This window comes from Haplochromis burtoni, unplaced genomic scaffold (genome assembly GCF_018398535.1).
Source record: "Haplochromis burtoni strain Fernald_Lab_line unplaced genomic scaffold, NCSU_Asbu1 Contig_153, whole genome shotgun sequence".
Classification (NCBI taxonomy): Eukaryota; Metazoa; Chordata; class Actinopteri; order Cichliformes; family Cichlidae; genus Haplochromis; species Haplochromis burtoni.
Window position 1 is genome coordinate 800986 of NW_024582514.1, and position 22299 is coordinate 823284.

The 22299-nt window shown below is 41.5% G+C and overlaps 2 protein-coding genes across 5 annotated transcripts in view; one reads left to right on the forward strand and one right to left on the reverse strand.

Moving 5' to 3' along the window:
• LOC102300219 (spectrin beta chain, non-erythrocytic 4) overlaps positions 1-22299 on the forward strand; it is a 101744-nt gene that overhangs the window by 20909 nt on the left and 58536 nt on the right. For all 3 annotated transcript variants that reach the window (XM_005932608.3, XM_042224856.1, XM_042224857.1), the window contains exons 4-18: positions 581-754; positions 6669-6760; positions 6907-6987; positions 7194-7309; positions 8061-8173; positions 8452-8639; positions 10373-10490; positions 10584-10742; positions 10833-11135; positions 11364-11514; positions 11672-11808; positions 12116-12265; positions 12716-13084; positions 13208-13422; positions 13569-13706. In XM_005932608.3, coding sequence (XP_005932670.1) covers positions 581-754; positions 6669-6760; positions 6907-6987; positions 7194-7309; positions 8061-8173; positions 8452-8639; positions 10373-10490; positions 10584-10742; positions 10833-11135; positions 11364-11514; positions 11672-11808; positions 12116-12265; positions 12716-13084; positions 13208-13422; positions 13569-13706 — 2504 coding nt within the window. The remainder of the gene's footprint in view (positions 1-580; positions 755-6668; positions 6761-6906; positions 6988-7193; positions 7310-8060; positions 8174-8451; positions 8640-10372; positions 10491-10583; positions 10743-10832; positions 11136-11363; positions 11515-11671; positions 11809-12115; positions 12266-12715; positions 13085-13207; positions 13423-13568; positions 13707-22299) is intronic.
• The window catches only part of LOC121815205 (obscurin-like), a 7188-nt gene continuing 859 nt past the window's right edge, over positions 15971-22299 (reverse strand). The window contains exons 2-12 of one of the 2 annotated variants that reach the window (XM_042224859.1): positions 20492-20782; positions 20235-20264; positions 18725-20062; positions 18310-18591; positions 17346-17427; positions 17111-17232; positions 16821-17018; positions 16699-16731; positions 16498-16596; positions 16176-16394; positions 15971-16044 (exon numbers count right to left, since the gene is read on the reverse strand). In XM_042224859.1, the coding sequence (XP_042080793.1) occupies positions 16007-16044; positions 16176-16394; positions 16498-16596; positions 16699-16731; positions 16821-17018; positions 17111-17232; positions 17346-17427; positions 18310-18591; positions 18725-20062; positions 20235-20264; positions 20492-20657 (2607 nt within the window). In that variant the 5' untranslated portion in view covers positions 20658-20782 and the 3' untranslated portion in view covers positions 15971-16006. Of the gene's footprint in view, positions 16045-16175; positions 16395-16497; positions 16597-16698; positions 16732-16820; positions 17019-17110; positions 17233-17345; positions 17428-18309; positions 18592-18724; positions 20063-20234; positions 20265-20491; positions 21495-22299 lie in introns of those variants that run through there. The other variant, XM_042224858.1, reaches the window with a different exon arrangement.

The window sequence follows — 22299 nt, forward strand, 5'->3', positions numbered from 1 at the left end:
ACAGAAGTAACGCACTGAAGCACCAGGGCATCCATACGCGGCGCCATCTTGGATCATTATCCACTCAGTCCATTCAGTCCATATTTTGACTGAATATTTGCCCTCATTGACGGACTTTTAAAAAATTGAATAAAGAAATTTGAAGGGCGTCTGTAAACTTCACAGATTAGAACATTAAAAAAAAAAATCCTATGACCTGTAGTGTCCAGGGTCTTTGGCTCTGCAGAAAACCCTTTTCTGGTTATTTTCCACTTGAAAGGAGGGAGCATGTAATCGGTTCTGTCTTTGTTTGTCTGTCTGTTTGTTACCAGTCAGTTACCACTTTGCCTGGTATATGATGTCTCCTTAAGTTTTCCTTTATTTCACAGTGGGGGCATTTGTAAGAAAGGACTTGCCCCTATACTAAAAATATCCCCAGATTCTCCTCAGTGGTTTTTACTTCTGTCATTTCTAAAAGTAAATCCAGCCTTTTGACTGTCTTTGTTATTATTTTAACAATGTTTGCTATAGTCCCACATGTAGTATGTCAATAATAACAGTTATCTTATTAAAAGTACTCAAACTCTTTTTCCTGCCACAGCCGAGGCCCACACGAGGTCGAATGCGGATCCACTGCCTGGAGAACGTCGACAAAGCACTGCAGTTTCTTAAAGAGCAGAGGGTTCACCTGGAAAACGTCGGTTCCCATGACATTGTGGACGGAAACCATCGCCTTACCCTGGGCCTTATCTGGACCATCATCCTTCGCTTTCAGGTAAATTTAAAACACAGATTCATCGTGACAGATTATAGCAGTGTGGACATCTGATGAGCCAACTTTGTCACTGTATAGAGAAAAGGTGCTTTTATTGTATTCCAGGATATGAAGTGTTTCTTTACGGATGTAATATTTGAATGCTGGTTTTGCGGAAACTTGCTGTGCAAAGTTGCTGTGATCAGCAGTGCATCGTTTATCTCTTGGTGGTTTGGGGAAGGCTGTCACATGCGCTGCGTCACCAGTGTGCGACAGCCGTGTTTAGTGGATGAAGCCTTAATGTCACTCAGTGTCTGACCGGCAGCAGTCGCCTTCCAGTCTGCTCTTCAGCAAGGACACACGGGCACACTGTTTTATCTACCTTACCTGAGCCGGCTTTCATCTGTCTCATCGCACACCCTCTGGCATGTACATACCACACACATGCACACACTCACACACAGGGTTCCAGGGCTCAGCAGCAGTGATACAGGATCACCTTCTTCCCTGTAAGTACAGCAGAAATCTATGGCTTCTCTTTATATTGCTTCAGTGCTACAGCGTGGCATTGGCTCACACTGCTAACATGACATTATTCTGATGCCTCTGTAACATTCACGGTGCACAGTCGCCTATCAGCTTTTCTCCTGGGACTGAGTATTGTCATGCTAGACCTGGCTACCCACCACAAAGCACATTTGCCAGCACTGCTAATAGAATTATCTTGCAGCGTGTGCAACCCTCTGCAGGCCATGCTCATGAGACAGAGAGGATCAACGTTCACTGTGTGCAAGACAGCTCACTGATACAGAAATCTGCAGATACAGAAATCAATAAGTGTGTTGTTGTACGCTGATTATTACCGCGTGATGGTTGTGTTTTTGGTAGCGTTTACATACGTGCATGTCATCCTATCTGTAAGTGCTAACATGACCTTTTGAAAGAATTCTGATAAAATTTGTAGGGGTGTAGAGACAGGGGGTCATGTTAGCAATCCATTAACTAATTTGCCCAACATCCAACAAGGTCTCCAAGGTCAGCTTAATGATTTCTTGGTTGCAAATTGATGAAAAAGCCTCATAACTTCGAAACTGTGTTTGTAATAAGTGTGGTGTGTACTGTCAACATGTCGACAGTACAACATATAGGAATATTGGGAGTTATATATATGGGGATTCTAAATGTCGCTTTGGACCTCTGACCTTGTTCAGCGTCAGATAAAACCAAACCTTCATAAAATCCCTTCATCTTTAAAAATGGTTAAAACAACAAATGGAACTTGTATGTTCAAATTGACCCCAAAATGCATTATATCTTTGAAAAAGCATTGTGATGAGAAGGAGAACGAGCAGCTTAGTTTTTTAGAAACATACTGTAGTATAATTTTTTTGCAATCAACTCAAGATATTCATGTTTATTATTTTACAAATCCATACCAATTATCCAACACTTGCTACTGCATAATGATTTTACTGCACTGCAAACCTCTTGTTTGTATGTTTAAATACAAATATGAGAGAGAGAAATATATATGAAATATAATAATGTTCCCTTAAAAGTAATTACAGTGCAGAGACGGAGCTGCTTTGGCAGAGGTTTGTGCTGTTTGAGTGCTTCTTGGCAAAACTGTTAATTTAACCATCAAATCAGGCTGTTTATAAGGATTCACTTATATCAGTCTATGTGAAATGTGAATTATGTCATGAGCCAGATATAGTTGTATAAGTTGATTAAAAGTTTGTTTAAACAAAAAGAAAAAATAAATAAAAGCTGTTTTTAATACAGTTTAAGTTTGTTTTACATCATGACATATAAAAATGAAATTTTGATGTTGAGAATTAAAGAGATATTGCTGTAAATGCATTTTTTTTTGTTTTTTAGCTTCTATGTGAATTCAACCATCACAATAATACAAAAGGGAAAAAAAGCAGAAATTGTCTTGCAGCATGTGGACATGCAGGACACGCGTACGTGTCTGGTGCTATTCTACGTTGCCTAGCTTCATTACCTTGTCCTGTTTGTTTTGCCATGCTGTGAAGACCACAGACACAACAAGGTTTGATTGATTGACTGAATCTTTATTTTGAACATGTTGAAAAAGTACAACGACACAGAATTAAAAGAGACAAATGAACAAAGCAAAACAAAAGGAAAACGAGCAACCACAACACCAAATAACTTTCAAGTTCAAAAAGGAGCAGGAAGAAGCACAAGCTTATGAGAAGGTCACGTGAACGTTGCATATGCTAAATCACAGAGAGAAGTATTTTTCACGAAAACTTAGCTCATATTTATAAGCTAATTTGTGTCAGTAGACTTACTCCTTACGTGCTTTCTGAATATACCCGAGCAGCTGAATCTGTACAGTTTAGGCTACTATAGTGTTAGCTGTCTGCTAGATTTCCCACCATTAGCCGTGAGCTCGGCTGTTGTCCCGTCCTCCTGCTCCCATGAGCCACCAGTCGATGGCCTCTTCAATTTTGCATGTGCTGAGAAAGGAGAGTAGTGCAGAAGACTGTTGTTCAGCAGTGTGTGTGTGTGTGTGTGTGTGTGTGTGTGTGTGTGTGTGTGTGTGTGTGTGTGTCTAATTATGAGACAAGTACTCATATAGGGAAAGAATAGCTGGCTGATGGGAAGCAGTAAGCAGAGATGTTCCGATAAATAAGCGCTGGTTGTTCCCTGAACTTAATAATTAACACACACTAAAATCAGGGCGAGAACCAGGGTTTAGAAATACATATTTCTTCATGTTTCATATTTGAGGTGTAGCACCTGTGCTCCAATAACCAGAAGAAAAGGCTACACTTCTGCAGAAACTAGGTCCAAGAGTTTTGATACAGTCACAATCATAACTTGTAAAGACTTTAAAGGTTTGTTTTGTACATCTTCCTCGTTTTCCAGGAGCAGCTGTGCATACAGATATATGAAGTGCTGTATGAATAAAACAATGAAATAAAACAACATGCAAATAATTGAACTGTTATGTTACTTGAAATTAAAATGTTAGGAGAGAAACAGTTATTTTCTCAGTGGCTACGGTACGTCTGATTCACTTCCTCACAAGTTATGTGTCAACCTAACTCACTAACAACAATCCAGTCAGAGGCTATGTTGAATTCCTCTGTAGTCTTTTCAAAGTAAAAGCTCTCAAGAGCATCGCACACTGTTTCATGACATTTTTTTACTATCTCGTTTTGGAAGAAATCAAAGTTCAGAGCTTGATGACCTCACACATGGTTATGGTCACAGTTAGAATAATAAAATCAGAAAGGTTATTGCAAGATGATGTAAAGTTTATCACACTTCTTCATGTTTAAGTTGTAGGACAACCAGACAAAAAGCTGCTTCAGGTCAATGGGGGGGAAAATGCAAAACAAAGACAAAAACCTGAAATCAGAGAAACCACATCAATAACGTTTAATGTTCACAGGAAGCAAAAATGAAAAATGAATGAATTTATTAAACAGTTTGACAGTACTTACAAAGTAATAAGTAAACCAGTGTCAAACGGTATTTATGTCTCTAAAATTGCTCTTCTTTTAGTCTTTTTTTAAATAAGAACACTTTTCCTAGAGTTCACCCACATTTTAAGTTCCTGACTGTCTTTTCTCAATTTTCATTTTTATCTTAAAGCCAAGAAAGTCATCCGTTATCAGTGGCCTCAAAATAAGATGCAGGAAATAAATATGAACTTTTAAGGTTTGCTTTTCTAAACTCAAGTGTCTTTAAGATAAGAAAAACAGACACACATGGAGTCTTAAACTTGGAAAAAAAGGAAAACAAGCTAAACTTAATCTTTCATTTTCATATTAAAATGATGAAGATTAAGGTTCTGTTTAAACTTTAATTAAACTTTAAACTTTTGGGGAGTATTCAGGTGAACTTAACTGGGAAAATGAGGTAGGAATGAAGGAAGGAAGTGACACAGCGAGGAAATAAATAAATAGGGAATAAATAGCAGTTGTAGCACTGGGAGTTTTGCTGTTGCAAAAATAGTTTTTGGATTTCAAATCCAGAGGCCCTTTTAGATCATCAGTAAGGTGATTTAGTCAAACATTTAGGTGCTAAGAGTAACGTCAGCAGGCCTGAGTGCGGTCCAGGGTTAGCTGAGGTTTCTGTTGTCACGGTAACTTTGAGTTATCGTTTCCTCTTGCACTTTTTCTGCCCTCATCTCCGCCTTTTCCCCAGCAGTGAAAGTGAGAGTTTGCTTTGCCCAGTCAGCAGGTAGAGCCAGACCACTGCAGTAACTGTACACAGGCAGAAAGAGAGAGGGAGGGAAAAGCAGTAAAGAAGGGAGAGGACTGACAGGCGAAGGAAGAGGTAAAGCTACCGTATTTACAGAGCCGTACGCAAATAATAACAGACTCTTATTATTTGCTGTCACTTCAGTTGTGTTGCTGTATATGGTTGGCTGAGTGGCATTGTACTGTGTGCAGTGCTTTTCTGCTTAGCTTACACACTGGCAGTGTATCTGATCCAAGACTTATTGACCATCTTTTACCTTTTTTGTAATAACTTATTGTCATAAAAAGGCCGTATATGCAGATTCAGGTATTGACTGATGATATTTGACACAGTTTGGAGGTATATTTAATGTCAGGCTCTAATGTTTTATACATTCAATGTGAATTTATAAATCATATTATCTTTAGCATGAAATGTTAAAGATAATAAGTGTTTTCTTACTTTCTAGTACCTTTTTAGAGAAGAAAGCAGACTATTGAGACACAGTTTACATCACAACAGACAAATCACTAAAAAGGTTGTGTGTGTGTGCGTGCGTGTGTGTGCACAGTGTTGCAGCTAATGACTTGGGTAGCAGCTGATTCCAGGGTGCCATGTCCCCAATTACCTTGGATCATGTCACTGTGACGTGATTGGTTGAATGGCTGTCACTGTCTCCTATCATCAGGCGTTGTAACGGCCAGCGTGTTGTCCTCAGGAGGCACACAGAGCCGTGTGTTTTTAACACCCAAACCCTCGCCTCATGTCATATTTCTCTTTGTTCCTTTGCTTGTAGTTTTTCTTGCTTTGCTGTTTCTTTTTCAGGATTCGGGAATAAAGTCGGGGCTCAGACCTTTGCTCCATTTCGTTTCTTGCATACATGCTTTGTCACTTGACATCTTGCACATTTTATTTATTCACTGCTTAGTTGTGTCCATAAAGTTTATTTAAAATATCAGAGGTACAGCTGCAGGTGGACAGGAAATAAGCTAACCAGCTCGATCTTAAGGCAGATTTAACTCCTTTATTAACGCTTTCATCCTCTACAATTACAATACACATACAGTACAATACATTTTGCACATCCATTCATTGAGTTTGTAATCAGGTTAACTGGTTTGTTTACAGCTTGATTTACTTTTATTAAAGTGAATCCATTTTGCTTAATTCTGGCACTGATTTGTTTGAAGTAGGAAGAGAGTGCAGAAGGGCTAATGCACATAAAATGGCCTGGAGCAGAATTGAACCTGGGCCCCTGCACTGGTATTTTGGCATATAGATTTCTTGCCCAACCCACTGAACTACTCCAGAACACAGAAACAAATATTCAATGAGGCTTTGCTAGAGTAGCTTTGCATGATTCTTGTACTGGGCCTTGGTGCACTCTGTCAGATCTGTGTGAGGCAAACTGTTGTAGCTCTTCTCCTTCAGGGCCATCATCACTTTGAACCTGCTTTTTTCTGCTTCCGATATCCTGATTACTGCATTTGTCAGAGACCTGAGTGTTTACATCATAGGGATCATAGGAAAACTTTGGTCATGTTTAATATGAGAATGCACCATTACAACTGTGCACATGTGGGAGAAAATTAAGGACGTGGAGTCTTTAAGGTGAACCTATACTTCCAAAAATGAAGCAGCAGCGTGTTTATATGAGTCTCAGGGACAGACAGAAAACACTAAACTCTTGGTTCGCCTTCTTCTTGTTCAGATCCAGGTGATCAAAATAGAGACGGAGGACAACAGAGAAACCCGCTCTGCCAAGGATGCGCTGCTGCTTTGGTGCCAGATGAAGACTGCAGGGTGAGCAGTGAAATAAAAACACAGAAACTAGAAGCTCAAACTGCAGATTTCATGATCATTTAGGTGTTATACTGTATATCTAGTCAGAATGTAGTGAGAGTAATTTGGAGCTCTTTAAGATTAGAAAGCATTTCTCCATGTCGCAGGTACTCTGAGGTCAACATCCAGAACTTCACCACCTGCTGGAGGGACGGCCTTGCCTTCAACGCCCTAATACATAGACACAGGTAGGACACACCTACACAGCATAGAACCAGCACTGTTAGTATGTGTTTTTAGTCCTTTTTTTTAGATGCAAACACGTTACCAACAAAAAGACGAAAAATATTCACACACACATTTAAACAAACACGGAGGAGCGGGTGTGACTGACATGAAATTTTAAAATCACAACCATACACAAATTTTTGTTTTTTCATGTTGTGCCCTCCAGACCTGATCTAATAGAGTTCCACAAGCTGACACGATCCAATGCAACCCACAACCTGCAGCAAGCCTTTAACATCGCTGAGCAGCACCTGGGCCTCACGAAACTCCTGGACCCTGAGGGTGAGAGTCATGCAAACCACACTCCATGCTGCAACATCCAAAACAGTGCAAAACCTGCTGCACTCAGTAAGATAGACAACATTTTTCTTTTTCACAGAAATGGGAGACGTGAGATTAACTCACGCTTCAAAGGTTCTCACAGCTTCTTTCAAACATTCTAAGTTAACTGATTTTAAAACATAAAGCATGTAACAGTACACAAAACTAGAACTAACATTCAATTTTTACCAGAAAGGCAGATGCATATACTCATTCCATTATAATCTTTTTATGATGGATTAAAAAGACAAGGATAAAGGCTATGTAAGGGAAGTTTAAAATGTTTAACTCTTCTAAAATGTGTGGGCGCTGAAAATGTGCTCAGACTTTGTCCAAGTGTGCAATAAAAAAGCTTTTTAAACATATGTAGCTTTTTTTTTTCCTTCTGTGAGTTGTGTGGAAGGGTGAGGCCATGAGATGGCAGCTGAAAGCATGTTTTTTCCCACACATTGTTTTAGTTTCTCCAAAACAGTCACGTCTTACAGTGAACCCACAATTATGCAGGAGAGACATGCACAGATCTGATGTATTAATAAGACTTGAGCCATTACTCAGACTTACTCAGACTCTCAAATCTTATGGACGAGTGACCGTGGTGCTGATCTATACTAGAAACAATCAGCTCCTTGTATGTTAAGAGGAAGGAGTGCCGGTCTTAAAGGTGATGCTAACTCTTCTATCTTTCCGTTTCTATCACCTCCCTCCTGTGCAGATGTGAACACCGAGAACCCAGATGAAAAGTCCATCATTACATACGTGGTTTCCTATTACCACTACTTCTCTAAGATGAAGGCTCTTATTGTGGAGGGGAAGCGCGTTGGCAAGGTAACGCACATGCTCTCCCAAATATGCCTACAAAACCTGCATACTGACAGCATCAGAGAGGAGATCAATGAGCCACTATTGCTTTAAAACATGAAGGGCAGGCAGTCTGAAACAAATAATATCACTGTAATATCACTTTACTAGCACGTGCAGATCTTAGAGGAATTTAAATATTATGATTCTTAAAGGGTTTCTGGTTATTCCTGCCTTTTTTTGTTCGCCTCATACTTCAATCTTGCTCTCAGAATCTCCTCGCAACTTTCTTCTCTCTGAACCAGGTGCTAGACAACTGCATTGAGGCAGAGAAGATTGTTAACCGCTATGACGCTCTGGCGTCTGAGCTCCTCGAGTGGATAGAGAAGACCATCGCGGTCATCAGCAACCAGAAGTTTGCCAACTCGCTGACCGGAGTTCAGCAGCAGCTGCAGGCTTTCACCACCTACTGCACTATAGAGAAGCCCATAAAGTAAGTTTGATGATTCTTTAAAAATACCAGATTAACATATTTTGTCATTTTTTTTAACACCACATGTACAAACCCAATTTCAAAAAAGTTGTGACGCTGTGTAAAACGTTTGATTTGATTTGCAAATGTCTTAAACTCATAAGAAACAGTATAATTGGAAGAATTTGACGACAGCAAAGCATCTCCAAAACCTTGGGGCCAACTTCAAGCTGGAAAACAAAGTGATACTAAAAAGAAGCAGCTGGAGGAACAACACCAACTAATTATGTAAATATGTAATACAGTGGTCCCTTGCTATAACGGGGTTCACTTTTGGCAGCCTCGCTGTTTCGCTGATTTTTTGGGTGCAATTTTGCATGTTTTTTTTTTTTTTTAGCAGCGCATTGTGTTCTGCGTCCTGATTGGCTGTAGACCATTGTCAATCAATCTGATGCCGTGTCTCCTGTACAGTACAGAATGTGTTCAGTTTGTCAAATTTACATAAATCTTTGATCGCTAGCAGTGTGACTCTGAAGTGCTGTACTGTATGTTTGTAAGGTTTCTCCCAACAAACGCAACAGTGTCGACGAAACGTTTTGCGCCATCAAACAAGAGAGAAAAGTGTGAAAATGTTCATGCCTGTCTGAGAAAAGTGTATAAAGCGTGTAGTGAGGGGTTTTACGGTCTTAAAACATCTATAATAATTGGAAAAAATAAAGTTGGCTACTTTGCTACTCATCTATCACCTATTTTTGGAACATAACTCCCACGATAAACGACTGACCACATCACATATAGTAAAATAAGCTTCGGTTTGTGACCGCTACCAGTAACCTGGTGTGACCAGCTGTGATTCAAAACAGTTAATCTACAGCTTCTCAAGTGTCAGAATTAGTTGCTTATATCTGCTTTACTAAGTAATTTATTATTTATTAATGTAATTAATGCATTTAATTTATTGCCAGTCTTGTGAAAAATACACTGTTGTGCTTATACCGTATACGTTTTATGTTTCACCCTATTAGAGAAAAATAAGATTGCTGTGTATGTGTGTAGCTGTGTCAGTCAGAAACATTACTGATGGACTGTAAGCGTCTGAAGCCAGAATTATGTGAAACAGTAGCTAGAGACAGTTTATACTTTACATTAGTTATGAGAGTTATTGTGTATTTTAGATGAAGTAGTGTAATTTTATGTGACTCCTACTAAAGTGCAGCTTTCCTAAACAGTGTATGAATTTGTTGGCTCCTTTTTTGCTCACAGGATGATTTCACTTCCTTAACTGTAAAATTATACATTTGAATGTTTGAGTTTTTTTGCAGTGAAAAAGCACAGAGTACTAGACTCATGACACCTCAGAGTGTACTGTCAGCAGCAATGATACCCACAGAGCAGATACACACACACACACACACACACACACACACACACACACACACACACACGTTCACAGTCTTGCTATGATACAATAGGCCTTGTTAGGCTCTGGGTGACTTAAGCAGCTCACAGCCAGCTGTTGACTTGTGAAACTGGCACAAAAGCAGATGTGCATACATATTAGTGGATATTTTAATAGAAGACTGCTCTCAGACTAAATGTAGACTCTCTGTGAGTAATTAATGAGCACAACCCTGGACAGCAGACAGAAACACGTCTGTCAACAAGCTTTCGTGCTGTTTGAGTGATTTTTTGCTGAGATGACTGCGATACTGTGACACTGACCCACCAACTAAAGCTTCCTGCTTCTCATCCAGGTTTCAGGAGAAGGGTAATCTCGAGGTCCTTCTCTTCACCATCCAAAGCAAACTCAGAGCCAATAACCAGAAACCCTATGTGCCTAATGATGGGAAGCTCATCTCAGACATTAACAAGGTCATACACCCATAAGCTGTGTTGTTTATATTTTATATATAACATTTAATCCTTTCTCCAACACTGTTAATCAGTTTGTCATTCATCTTCTAGGCCTGGGAGAGATTGGAGAAGGCAGAGCACGAGAGGGGTGTAGCTTTACGGAAGGAGCTGATTCGCCAGGAGAAGCTTGAGCTGTTGGCTCAGCGCTTTGACCACAAAACCACCATGAGGCAAGCCTGGCTCAATGAGAATCAGAGACTCGTATCGCAGGTAGGGGGGACAAATGTCTCAGTGTATTACTGGTACTTGTTTCATTAAATCTAAGATCACGACTTTCTTTGTTTTCCCCTTCGACTTCAGGACAATTTTGGCTATGACCTACCAGCAGTCGAGGCAGCGATGAAGAAGCACGAAGCCATCGAGGCAGACATAGCCTCATACGAGGAAAGAATTGGCGTGGTTGTGGAACTCGCCGCGGAGATGGAGGTGGAAGGATACTACGATATCCGGCGTATTTTGGCACGTAAAGAGAATATCCTGGGCCAGTGGAGTCTGCTGAAGGAGCTGGTGGCTGGGAGAAGGACCCGGCTGGAGAAGAATCTGGCCTTGCAGAAGACCTTCCAGGACATGGTGTACATGATTGACTGGATGGAGGACATGCAGGTACTAGAGAGCGTGAGAGACGTAAAATGAAAAGGACACTACACCTAAAATACGAGTACTGGGGTCAAAAGAAACTCTGTAACTAGAGTCCTACATACACTTCAGTTTTTTCATGTGTGTATATAAACACAGATATCAAAATGTATTACTGAAACCCCTGGTTTCATCATTTCTACTTCCATTAATTTCTCTCGCCTTTCTTCCCTCCTGTTGCTTCATTCCTTTCAGGTCCAGCTGCTCTCGAGGGACTTTGGGAAACATCTACTGGAGGTGGACGACCTGCTGCAGAAGCACGGCCTGCAGGAGGCCGATATTACTGTGCAGGCTGAGAGAGTCGAGACGCTCAACACTGCTGCACTCAAGTTCACCACAATAGAGGGTACACGCATGTACACACACATTGTGTTGCAGTGAAAGTGTTTTATTTGTCTTTAGCAATGATTGGAAAATTGGTATTTAAGGCTTGGTGTGAGTAGGTTGATATCCTGTGTCTGACTCACGGTTCTAATAAATTTAATGCCGTCTCGTTTTTACAGGTTACCAACCATGTGACCCACAGGTGATCTGTAACCGTGTCAACCATGTCTCTTCCTGTCTGGAGGAGCTGAAACACCTGGCAACTAAAAGACGTGCTGAGCTCGAGGAGTCAAGGAAACTGTGGGCCTTCTTTCAGGTGAGATGGGTCAGCAGGCTGTGGGGAAAATGGCGGGATTAACTTGCCGGGATCATTCCTAGGAGCCAGTATCTGAGGAGCTTGGATGCTTCAGAAAGCTTTGAACATTTTTTATGCCCCATGCATGTCTATGGGAGCAACCAGGAGTCCTCACACAGACATGGCGACAGTACGCAAACTCCACACAGAAAGACCCCACCCTGGATTCAGGCCAGGCACCACCAATCGCCCCACCCAATCATTAAACCTGTTCAGTTTTCCATTACAAATATTGTCCTGCTTTAAAACTTGTCTTTTGTCCTATTAGGAGCTGGAAGAGTCGGAGGCCTGGATCAGAGAGAAAAGCTCCATCCTGGGAGCTCAGGGCTACGGGAAGGACCTGAGCAGTGTGCTGAGGTTACTGCAACAGCACAAGACTCTGGCTGGGGAACTGCTGGCTCACCGCTCACTGCTGCAGGTGCGTGTTTTCAATTCTGCACCTGGTAAATGTACTGCTGTAAGAGTTTTTCTCCAAACTTCACAGACTTCAGTAAATTTATGCATTTACATTTATACATTTCTTTTAGTTTATCTAAAAAAGACCCATCCAACTTCTCCTAACAGAACATTTGGAGTTCACGTTTTGAGGATGTATCTGCTGGCCCACATTAAAAGCTATATCAGCCAATAGCTTTTATATACTATTGGTTGATATTAATTTCATGTTCTCCTTGTTTTACTTTGAAGCACCAGGTGGTCGTTTTAATGAAAACAAGAAAGAGAACAATATGAATATGTTAGATCTAGGGTCTCCAGGTCTCTTGGTCTTTAGGGTTTATTTGTTTTTCAGCCACATGCAAATCAAGCGTTTTCTCAAGCCAGAAGTGGCCATTTTTCAAATGAGTCAAATATCTTTCCTCCTATCCAGAACACCATGAAGCGAGGGAAGCAGATTCTGAGTGAGAAGAGCTTTGGCACAGCGGGGATCCAGGAGCGCATCATGGAGGTTAAAGGCGAGTGGAAGAGGCTGGAGGACCAGGCTGCGCAGCATCTCAGCCACCTGCAGGAGGCGCTCAACTTCTTCCAGTTCTCCACAGAGACGGATGACGTCGTGGCCTGGCTGCAGGACGCTTACCGCCTGGTGTCCAGTGAAGACTTTGGACACGATGAGTACTCCACTCAATCGCTGCTAAAGAAACACAGAGGGGTCAGTGAAGCCATTGACAAACATCGTTTGCATGTAGTGGCACTGCGCAAACACATGGTGGCGCTGCCCCTGCGGTACCGTGAACAGGAGGTGGGTACGGGCGCAACAATCAAACAAAAAAAAAGGATGTTTCACTTCCCATGTCTTTATTATTTAATAAACTTTTTGTCCGACCATCTCGTCCTGTCTCCTCTTCCATCCTCCTCTCTGCAGGAGGTGCAGGTTCGTATGGGAGAGGTGGAGCAGCTGTACACAGAGGTTGCTGAAATCGCAGTGCTCAGACAGCAGTGGCTTCACGACGCCCTCGCTGTGTACCGCATGTTCAGCGAGGTCAACGCCTGCGAGCTGTGGATTGACGAGAAGGAGCAGTGGCTGGAAAGGATGGAGATCCCAGAAAAACTGGAGGATGTGGAGGTCGTGGCACACAGGTGAGGAGGAAGGGAAGGAGGACAGAATGGCTAAAGGTTACCAAAGCTTAGCTGGGTGGTCAGTGTCTGTCTTGTTGTCTAAACTGTTACCAAGAATTGGCTGAGTCCAACCTTTGCAGTTCAAAACTACAACCCTCATGTTGCAGATTTGAGAGCCTGGACCAGGAGATGAACAGCCTGATGGGAAGGATCCTGGATGTTAATCAGATAGTTCAGCAGCTCCTGGATGGAGGTCATCCATCTTCTACAGAGGTCAGAGGTTGTCAGGACCACCTCAACTCTAGGTACTGAAACAAAAGCAACAATCGAAGTGATAACAGTAATTACAAATTATGTTTTCAGTACTATAACCTTTACTACAGCTACCATGAGTAATACTGGCTGGATCCATCTGTTAGTAACTGAATACTCAAATCCTAAACTGGGAACACAACCACTGCTGATCATCATGCTAATACTGCTAATGTGAGTCAAGGCCTGTTTGCAGTTTTTCATACATAAGAAAGTACTTTGTTCAAAGTGCTGGAAAGTTCTATTTAAAAATGCACGGTCAGTATCACATCACAGCTTCATTAACAACTTAGTGCCAGCACATCAGCATATCTGCTCATAACACCAGAGCAGTGAACAAATGCCAGCTGCATCATTTACCACAGTAACAAATAGATGTGCCTACCAACTCACAGATGAACCTCATATTAGTAATATAGTTAATATAGTTCCTGTGTCGGCTGTTGATTGGTTGGATTGGAGTGCTGTGACTTCTCTGTGTACAATTTCATTGCTAAGACACTGAGAGTACAACGTTTAAAAATAAGATAAAATGTGATTGAGTGGAATAAGGTCAAAGTTACATTATTTAAATCAGCCTCAGTTACCAAAGTACAGCACTGTAGTACATAACATGCATGGTAGTACTGTAGCACTGCCATATGTGACAAACAATATTTATTAGTAAAGGTTCAAACTTCAGAAAATGAGCTCTAACAGCGTAAACATGTTTGTGGAGAGCAGCTTGTGAACTGATTGCTCTCTGTTGAAAAATGAATTGATTTTACTGATTTTACCAGAGGCAGGAGGAGGGGCGTAGTAGGTGGGTGGAGAGGAAGGTGGAGGGAAGTCAGCTGACACACAGGGAAAGAAGAGAAACACCAAGAGTGTGAATTGTTGTGGGGTTTGTTAACGGCTTTTTTTAAATTGCCGTCTTTGGGAGTTGAACCTGCCTTCTCATCGTAATTATGCGACATGCAGCTCTTACATCGTAGCACCTTGGAGCCATCCTCCCTCCGATCTCTGTCCACGTAGATCCTGAGATGGGATTGCGTTTTTGTTTTTTTGCTTAAATGTCTCAGCCCGCTTCATTGACCAGTTATGTCTGGCAGCAGAGTCCATGACAGCCGGGTGTTCGTGAGTCCGGTGACCTTGGCACGTGGAGAGTCGGTCTTGGGGTGACCATCTGTGTTGGCTTCCTCATTTAAGACGGGGCTGGCCAAGAGTCCCAAACTCAAAAACAAACATACAAGCAGTCATATTTATTCACCGCCTTCTCTTGTATTGGTTAATAGAATTGTGTTCCAGTAGTAAAAGCCTAAATGCATAATATATTAACTTAATTTGATGATATTGAACACAGTGCGACTCTACCCAGCTTAAGTGGCACAAAGAACATCAGTCTATAACAGTAGGAGGGAAAATTCAAGGTGTATTTCTCTCTCTAAAGCACACGGTTGTCTAATCTCCTGACGTTTATCGTGCTTACAGCTCACTCAGTTTTACTCTCAGTCTTTCAAAATGATTCCTGATGTAATATCTACAGTTTGGTATATATCTATAAATTGTTAAAAAGCCAAACAAGAGTCAGCAAGAGTACTGATATTTAACATAACATACATTTAACACTTGCTAATAACATTTTATAAATACTACCACTACTACTACAAATGATTATATGGTATTTAAAAAAACACATCACAATACCTGTTTTAATTTAGTTTTAGTAGAGGTAGTAAGGTTTAAACACCTGAGGTCAACTATCCAACACAACAGCCAATGCAGGTGACGAACAGCGTGCAGGCAGGGTGGAGTGGGTGGAGACATGTGTCAGGGGTGATTTGTGACAGGAGGATAGAGGGAAAGGGAAGGTTTACAGACCTGCTACGGTGTAAGGTTTGGGCACTGACTAACAGACAGGAGCCTAAGCTAGACGTGGCAAAATTAAAGATATCAGGATTTTCGCTGAGATGGACCAGGATGGACGGGATTAGAAATGAGTACATCAGAGGGAGAGAGGATGTTGGAGGTGGAGTTGCCAGACAGGAGGAATAGGAGGATCTCAGAGGAGATTCGTGGATGCAGTGAAGGAGGACATGAAGGGATTTGGTTTGAGAGGAGATTGCTAGGGATAGCATAGCAGATGATCCACTGGGATGAACAATGAAAGGAGCAGCTGAAAGAAGGAGGAAAAAATAAGACCATGGCAGAATCAAAGCAGTATTAGTGACCTAATTTTCAGTCAGGTTATAATTAAATGTACTTACTACAGACATCTTTTTGTGCAAGGCAATCAAAAGGTTTCAAAAATAACTTACTCTGAAGCCGCTGTCTCTTTCTTGGGCTGAGGAGCTAGAGAGGAGGGAGAAAAAAAGCGGAAGGGTGGTTTGAAAAGTGCTCTGCTAAGTGTTTCTGATATAAGAAGACACTCATTTAACCTGTCATTTCAAAATAAAGTGTCTTGATGACGTTATTCTCCTTACTCTCATCCACCTCCAAGTGAGCAGTGCAGATGGACTGTCCAGCTTTATTTGTTGCAATGCAGGTGTAGGCACCAGTGTACTCTGTGCCCACGTCCATCAAGATGAGACTGTGGTGGCGCCCAGAGCTTGCTATTTTGTATCCTTTAGTGTCAGGCTTGATCCACAGGACATCCTCCAAAGATTCCTCCTTTAGCCAGTTGACCATGGGAGTAGGAGATCCTAAGAGAGAAGGGTGATTATGGAGACTTTGTAATAATGATGCGTGGCAGATAGAGCCCAAAATCTAGACTTTCTTCTTATCTAGAAAAGTGTAGTAACGCACCTTCTACTTTCACAGACAGAGTGATGCTTGTTCCTTGTTTCACCTTCCTATTGCTGAACCTTTCAATAAAGCGGGGTGGCACCAGGGGCTCTTTAGGGTCTGTGAGAATGAAGTGTATAATGTGACATTTTGAATATATGGACATGTCTACTGAAAGTACATATACTTGTGCTGTGGTTTGTAGGATAAATGTTAAATTACCCTTTTTCTCTTGTGGTAAAATCTCCCCAGGACCTGTTGCAAAAAGTGTTGCAAATGTATAAAATGTATCTCATCGTTTCATTTGAGATTTGTATTTTGTATTCAGGCACGTGTATACATACTCAATACTATCATCCGGGCAGAGGAGTAAGCAGAACCAGCTGCATTGCTGATGTAGACGGAGTACTCCCCCATATCCTCTTTTTTCACCTCCGTGATCTCCACGCCATGAACGTCTCTCTCTGCTAACAAATGAATTCTTTCTGAAGGTCGTAGAGGGTGGCCATCTTTGAACCAGTATATTCTGGGTTTCGGGAAACCTGGAAAACAACAAAAATTTGACAAACATTATTCTTAAATCATATGCAATGTTTTTAGAACACTGGGATGGATTAACAAATCTTTACTTTACCCTTTACTTTAAGCTGCATCTTTGCAATAGGTGAACCTGGACAGACGTGAACATCATGAAGCTCCTCCACAACCTGCGGTAGCTGATCATCTTCAGCTACAGACTCAAAGGTCTCAGTTTCCCTGTTGGAGGAGAGTAAAGCACAGCAGCTCCAGTATATTTATAACTGTATGTGAAGGCCTCAATATAAAGGTTTAGTTCATATAAATAAATAAATAAACATAAATAAACTTACCTGGACATGTATCCTTTGGCACTGACGTAAGAAGACGTCTCAGTGGCATCAGCAGCAGTGTCATAATCTGAGCTGCAAGACACTGATGGAGAAATTTTATTATAGTTTTATACAATGCTTAAGGTGTAAAGGGACTCTGCTTTTCTAAGATGTTGATTTATGGTTTGGAAATTAGCTTCATGCTTCAGTTAAATGCTACATCTGTATAGCTGTAGGTTTTGTGGGTTTGTTTTTGTTGTTTTTTTTACCCCTGCCTAATATAAAGGCAGGGTGAGAAACCTGCCTTTATATTAGGGGAGGCTCAAGGTCCATCTCACATATTCTGCATGCTAGTTTTGCTCTGACTTTGTCTGAAGTTCTCTTCTGTTTTAAAAAAACAAGCTATACAGAAGTTTGCATACATTTACGGGCATGAATATTGTAGTAATTTTGCCCTTTTAATAATAACAATAATAATGGATTGCATTTATATAGCCTTTTCGATACCCTCAAAGCGCTTTACAATTCCACTCTCACATTCACACACTGGTGGAGGCAAGCTACAGCTGTAGCAGACTGACAGAAGCAAGGCTGCCATATCGCGCCATCGGCCCCTCTGGCCATCATCAGTAGGCAGTAGGTCTGTGTCTTGTCCAAAACAGATAGAGCTGGAGATAGAGCTGGGGATCAAACCGGCAACCTTCCGGTTACAAGATAAGCTTCCCAACCCCCTGAACCACAGTCGCCACATTTAACGCTTTCTTTGAACTGTTCTTTTTCCAGGGTGGAATGATGTACAGCATACATCTCAATGACTTCAAAAAACAAGAATTTGGTGTCCAAAATAAATTCAAATTTGTGCACCAAATTCTCATTTTTTAAGTCATTAAAGATGTACAGATGCTGTACAGTTTGCCTAGTCAATTATCCCAGGACAGGTATTTAAAAAGCAAACGTGTGTTTCTTGTATCATCTGTTCACTTACTGTCAACCCTGAGTTCAGCTTTAGTAGATGCAATGCCACTGCTGTTTTCAGCTGTGCAGCGATAGACCCCCATATCAGTAGGCAACACAGTGGTGATGATAAGTTGGTGACAGCCCTCCTGGTCTTCATTGATCATGTAATGGTCGTTCTCCTCCAGCAGCTTGCCATCCTTATACCAGCGAACAGTGGGAGGTGGCTTGCCAATCACAACACAGTCAAAGCTGACTGGATAACCGTCTGGAACATCCTGACTTTGTAGCTCGGTTAAGAAGACAGGTGCAGCTGGCAACAAGAGCAAATGGAAAGCAAATATAAAAATCCCACCCCTAACAGAGAAACTATTCTTGGTGTATTGAACTTGGTGCATTACTAACCAGACAAAGTTATAATTAACAGAGAGCAAGCTGCTTCTTACCTGGAGCTCCAGTCATGAAAGCAGGAGGCTGTCTATCTTGTGTGGGCGTCTGTGTACCATCTTGTATGTAGCTCATCTTTTTAATTCGCAGCTCCACTTTGTGAGGCCCTGCAGGTAAGATTGTGGTCTCCACAGGAACCCCATGGACTGTAAACATCTCCTGAAATCTCGTAGAGGCAACTTCAGCTTCTGTCCGTGAATCAAAACGAATGTAGATATAATTGTCATCTTCACGGTAAGATTGTGGGTCTGGGGCTCGCAAGTCTCCTTCATCTGCACTGACAAATGGTTCTTCCTCAACATCTGGTGGGAGACGCGTGCGCAACAGGCGCCGGAGGCGTCTGCTTGCCTGTCTCAGCGACTCATCCATCTCACTTCCGGAGGAGCTCTCAGGCTCACTGTCAGCACTGTAACCTACAGTAAGCGGCCGTCGGCCTGATGATTCTCTTACCGTTCCCACGGTCACCTTACCACTGTGAGAAGCTACCCCAAACTTGTTAGTGGCTTCACATGTGTAAACTCCAGTGTCCTTGGTGGTGATTGCAGTAATGACCAGTGAGCAGGTGCCATCATTATAGATATCAATATGATGATGCTTGCCATCCGTCAGTGGTTCTCCATCTTTCAGCCAGCGGACTTTATCAGGTTTACCTTCTGTCACACATTCCAGATGTATGGTGCCATTAGGTTCTTTAGTCTGGTCTTTGAAGACATCTTTAAAAACAGGACGCATGTCCTTGCGGGCCTTGTAACCCTTGAAGGCAGCTTGAATCTTAACAGCAGCTTCTCTGAGCTCAGGGTCATCCTCTTTACCGATCTCCATGATGCTAGTTTCCTCTGTAGACACGTGTTTTTCTTGGGTTTGCTGAACTACAGTTGTTTTCACTTCTGTCTGCTGCACAGTTTTCTGCTCTGACATTTGGAAATGTGCGAAGAACCTCTCAGTGGCTAGAGTATCTGCTTCCTTTGTCACTGTCTCAGTAGTCTTGCTGCTCTTTTTGAGGTAGGAAACAAGCGTCGAACGCCCAGAAACAGACTCATCCTCAGAGCTGGTGCACAGGCTGGCTTCTGTCTGCTTCTTTGACACAATGGCCTGCTCCTTCTCTGTTGATTTGACTTCCACTTTCTCAGATTGTGGAAGCTGATTCTGGTCTAATTTGCTCTGACCCCTTTTGCCATCCTCCTCTGGTTGCTCAGAGATGGAGTCCAGAGTTGGCTCCCGACTCATGCGTCGTTTCTTGGCTGATGCTTCCCAAAGTTCATGGAGATCACCTTCTTCAGCAGCCTCAGGAGGAAGACTGGGTTGTCCCAGTGCCTCAGTTACTTCCTGTTTTGCATCTACACATATGACCACAATGGAGTTACAGTTATGGTCCATACAGCACCACGCCCTCTTTAATTGGTGCTTAATCCTAACGTTTAACATTTATGTGCAGGGCTACATTAGGGCTACAGCAGAGCTTGTGGAGAAATACAAAAAGTACCACATATACAGCGTACAGTGACCTACCTGGAGTAATCGGTGGCAGAGGAGGTGCTTCTGTGTTTCAAGAAGAGAAGAAAAACAAATGATATTAAAGTTTATAAAATATCAAAATTCCTTGGTTTCTAGCATTACATCTTTGGCTAGAATGTTGCAGTTGCATAAAGCTCGATCTCATATCACCATGTGACATAAAACATGAACTGCAATTACAATTATAAACACAACATCACAGAAAAAAAGCAGCTACACTGTTGTGTTAAGTGAAGCGTACATTCACTCACCAAGCTGAACAGTCTGAGGCAGCTCAACAGGCTCCCCTATCCCTGCTCTGTTGATGGCTGCCACTCTAAACCTGTAGGCACTGCCTGGACTGAGATTTTCAACCACAAATTCGGTGTTACGCACAGGCTCAGAATGACATGGAAGCCAGAGGGCACTGTCTACCATTCGGATCTCCACTCTGTAGCCCAGAATGGGACTTCCTCCATCATGCAAAGGTGTGAACCAAGAGAGGGTAACAGACTTTTTTGTCTTACTGAGGACCTCCGGATCCTCTGGAGGATCAGGCACAGCTATGGGGAAGGGAAAAAGAAAAACCGCCATTGGATGTATTTATGAACACTAATTAAAAACCAAATACTCTACAGTGTTAATCTGTTATGAAAGTTATATGGAAGGTGTTCCAAATGCTCCAGAACTTTCCATGTTTTTGTTAGATAGCTTATCTTTTCTAAAGAATGTCTTAGGCCGCTGTAAATTTGCACAGGTTTGCTGCTTCTTCAAAGAGAAAGCTCTGTACTGTTTGGCTTTCAAAAAGCAGAAGTTAAGTAAAGACCTGATATTCTTAGAGATCACAGCACCATCTGGGATAAATATTTACTAAGCATAAATTACAATTAAGAGGAATCTATTACTCAGAAATTTGGTTACATATTTCCAGCAGCCTTTTTCAAAAAGATTGAATCAGAGGGCATTCCCACATAAAGTGGGAACAAAGATTCTTACATTTAATGCAAATGTTGAAAGTATTAGCGTTAACACAGCCTTGTTGGAGCAATGCATTGCCTATTTATCCATTTATATTGCTTTAGTTTGTATTGGAACTTAAGACCACACTTCTGACCATTGTTTCTTGTTTACATAATATTTGAAATCTGTTCTCCATACTAGTGGCATGTAGTATGTTATGAAATGACACGTTGTACCTACTAGCAAACATGTTGTTTAAGACAGACACCAGGCCACTAGACTTTACAAATTTCAAAGTGAAATCTTCAGTGGTGGATAAAGAAGACTACTGAACTGCCTAGCTAATATAAAACTTCACAGTTGGAGGTATTAAGAAGAAGCTTTGATGGTATGCCATACCTGCTCCATAGTTCTTCAAAAGATTTTTATTACCTTAGCTTCCTACTATACCCTGAATTGTCCAAAATTTTAATTCTGGTTCTGCGCTCCCTGGTCGAAACTCAGAATTACAAAAAATTGGAGTAAACTCTATATACAGGTATATATATATGATATTTGTTATATCTATTTATATACATAACATTAGGGGTGCAACGATACACAAAATTCACGGTTCGGTTCGATACTTTGGTGTCACGGTTCGATATTTTTTCGATACAAAAAAATGTTCATGCCTTTTTAATTTGTCATTTATTAAAATTATAAATATATATTTTAACTCAAAAGTACAGTTTTTAAATTTAATGTTGCTGAAACAAAAGTAATTAAAAAAATAAAATCTGATTGAGGAATCACTCATCTTTGGAAAAGAGAGTTTATTACAGAGAAATGGCTCTTTCCAAAATAAAAGCTATACTATACGCTTCTTCTGGGCTATATTCTCAGCAGCATATTGTAGCGGGTCAGGGCTGTTTGGGGTTCTGTTTGTACAGTTATGTTTTGTTTATGTTGCCATAGTGACGGGTGACGCCCTCTCGCTGCGACGGTGTGTCCTTCCGGGGTCAGAGGGCGCCCTGTGTGTTGTTGTTGTTGTTGCTGTGCGGTTGCCGCGCTGAGCAGTTAGCTAGCGGCAGTGTTCTTCTGCAGATGTCAATAAACGGCTGTGCTCCCTGGCTAGCTC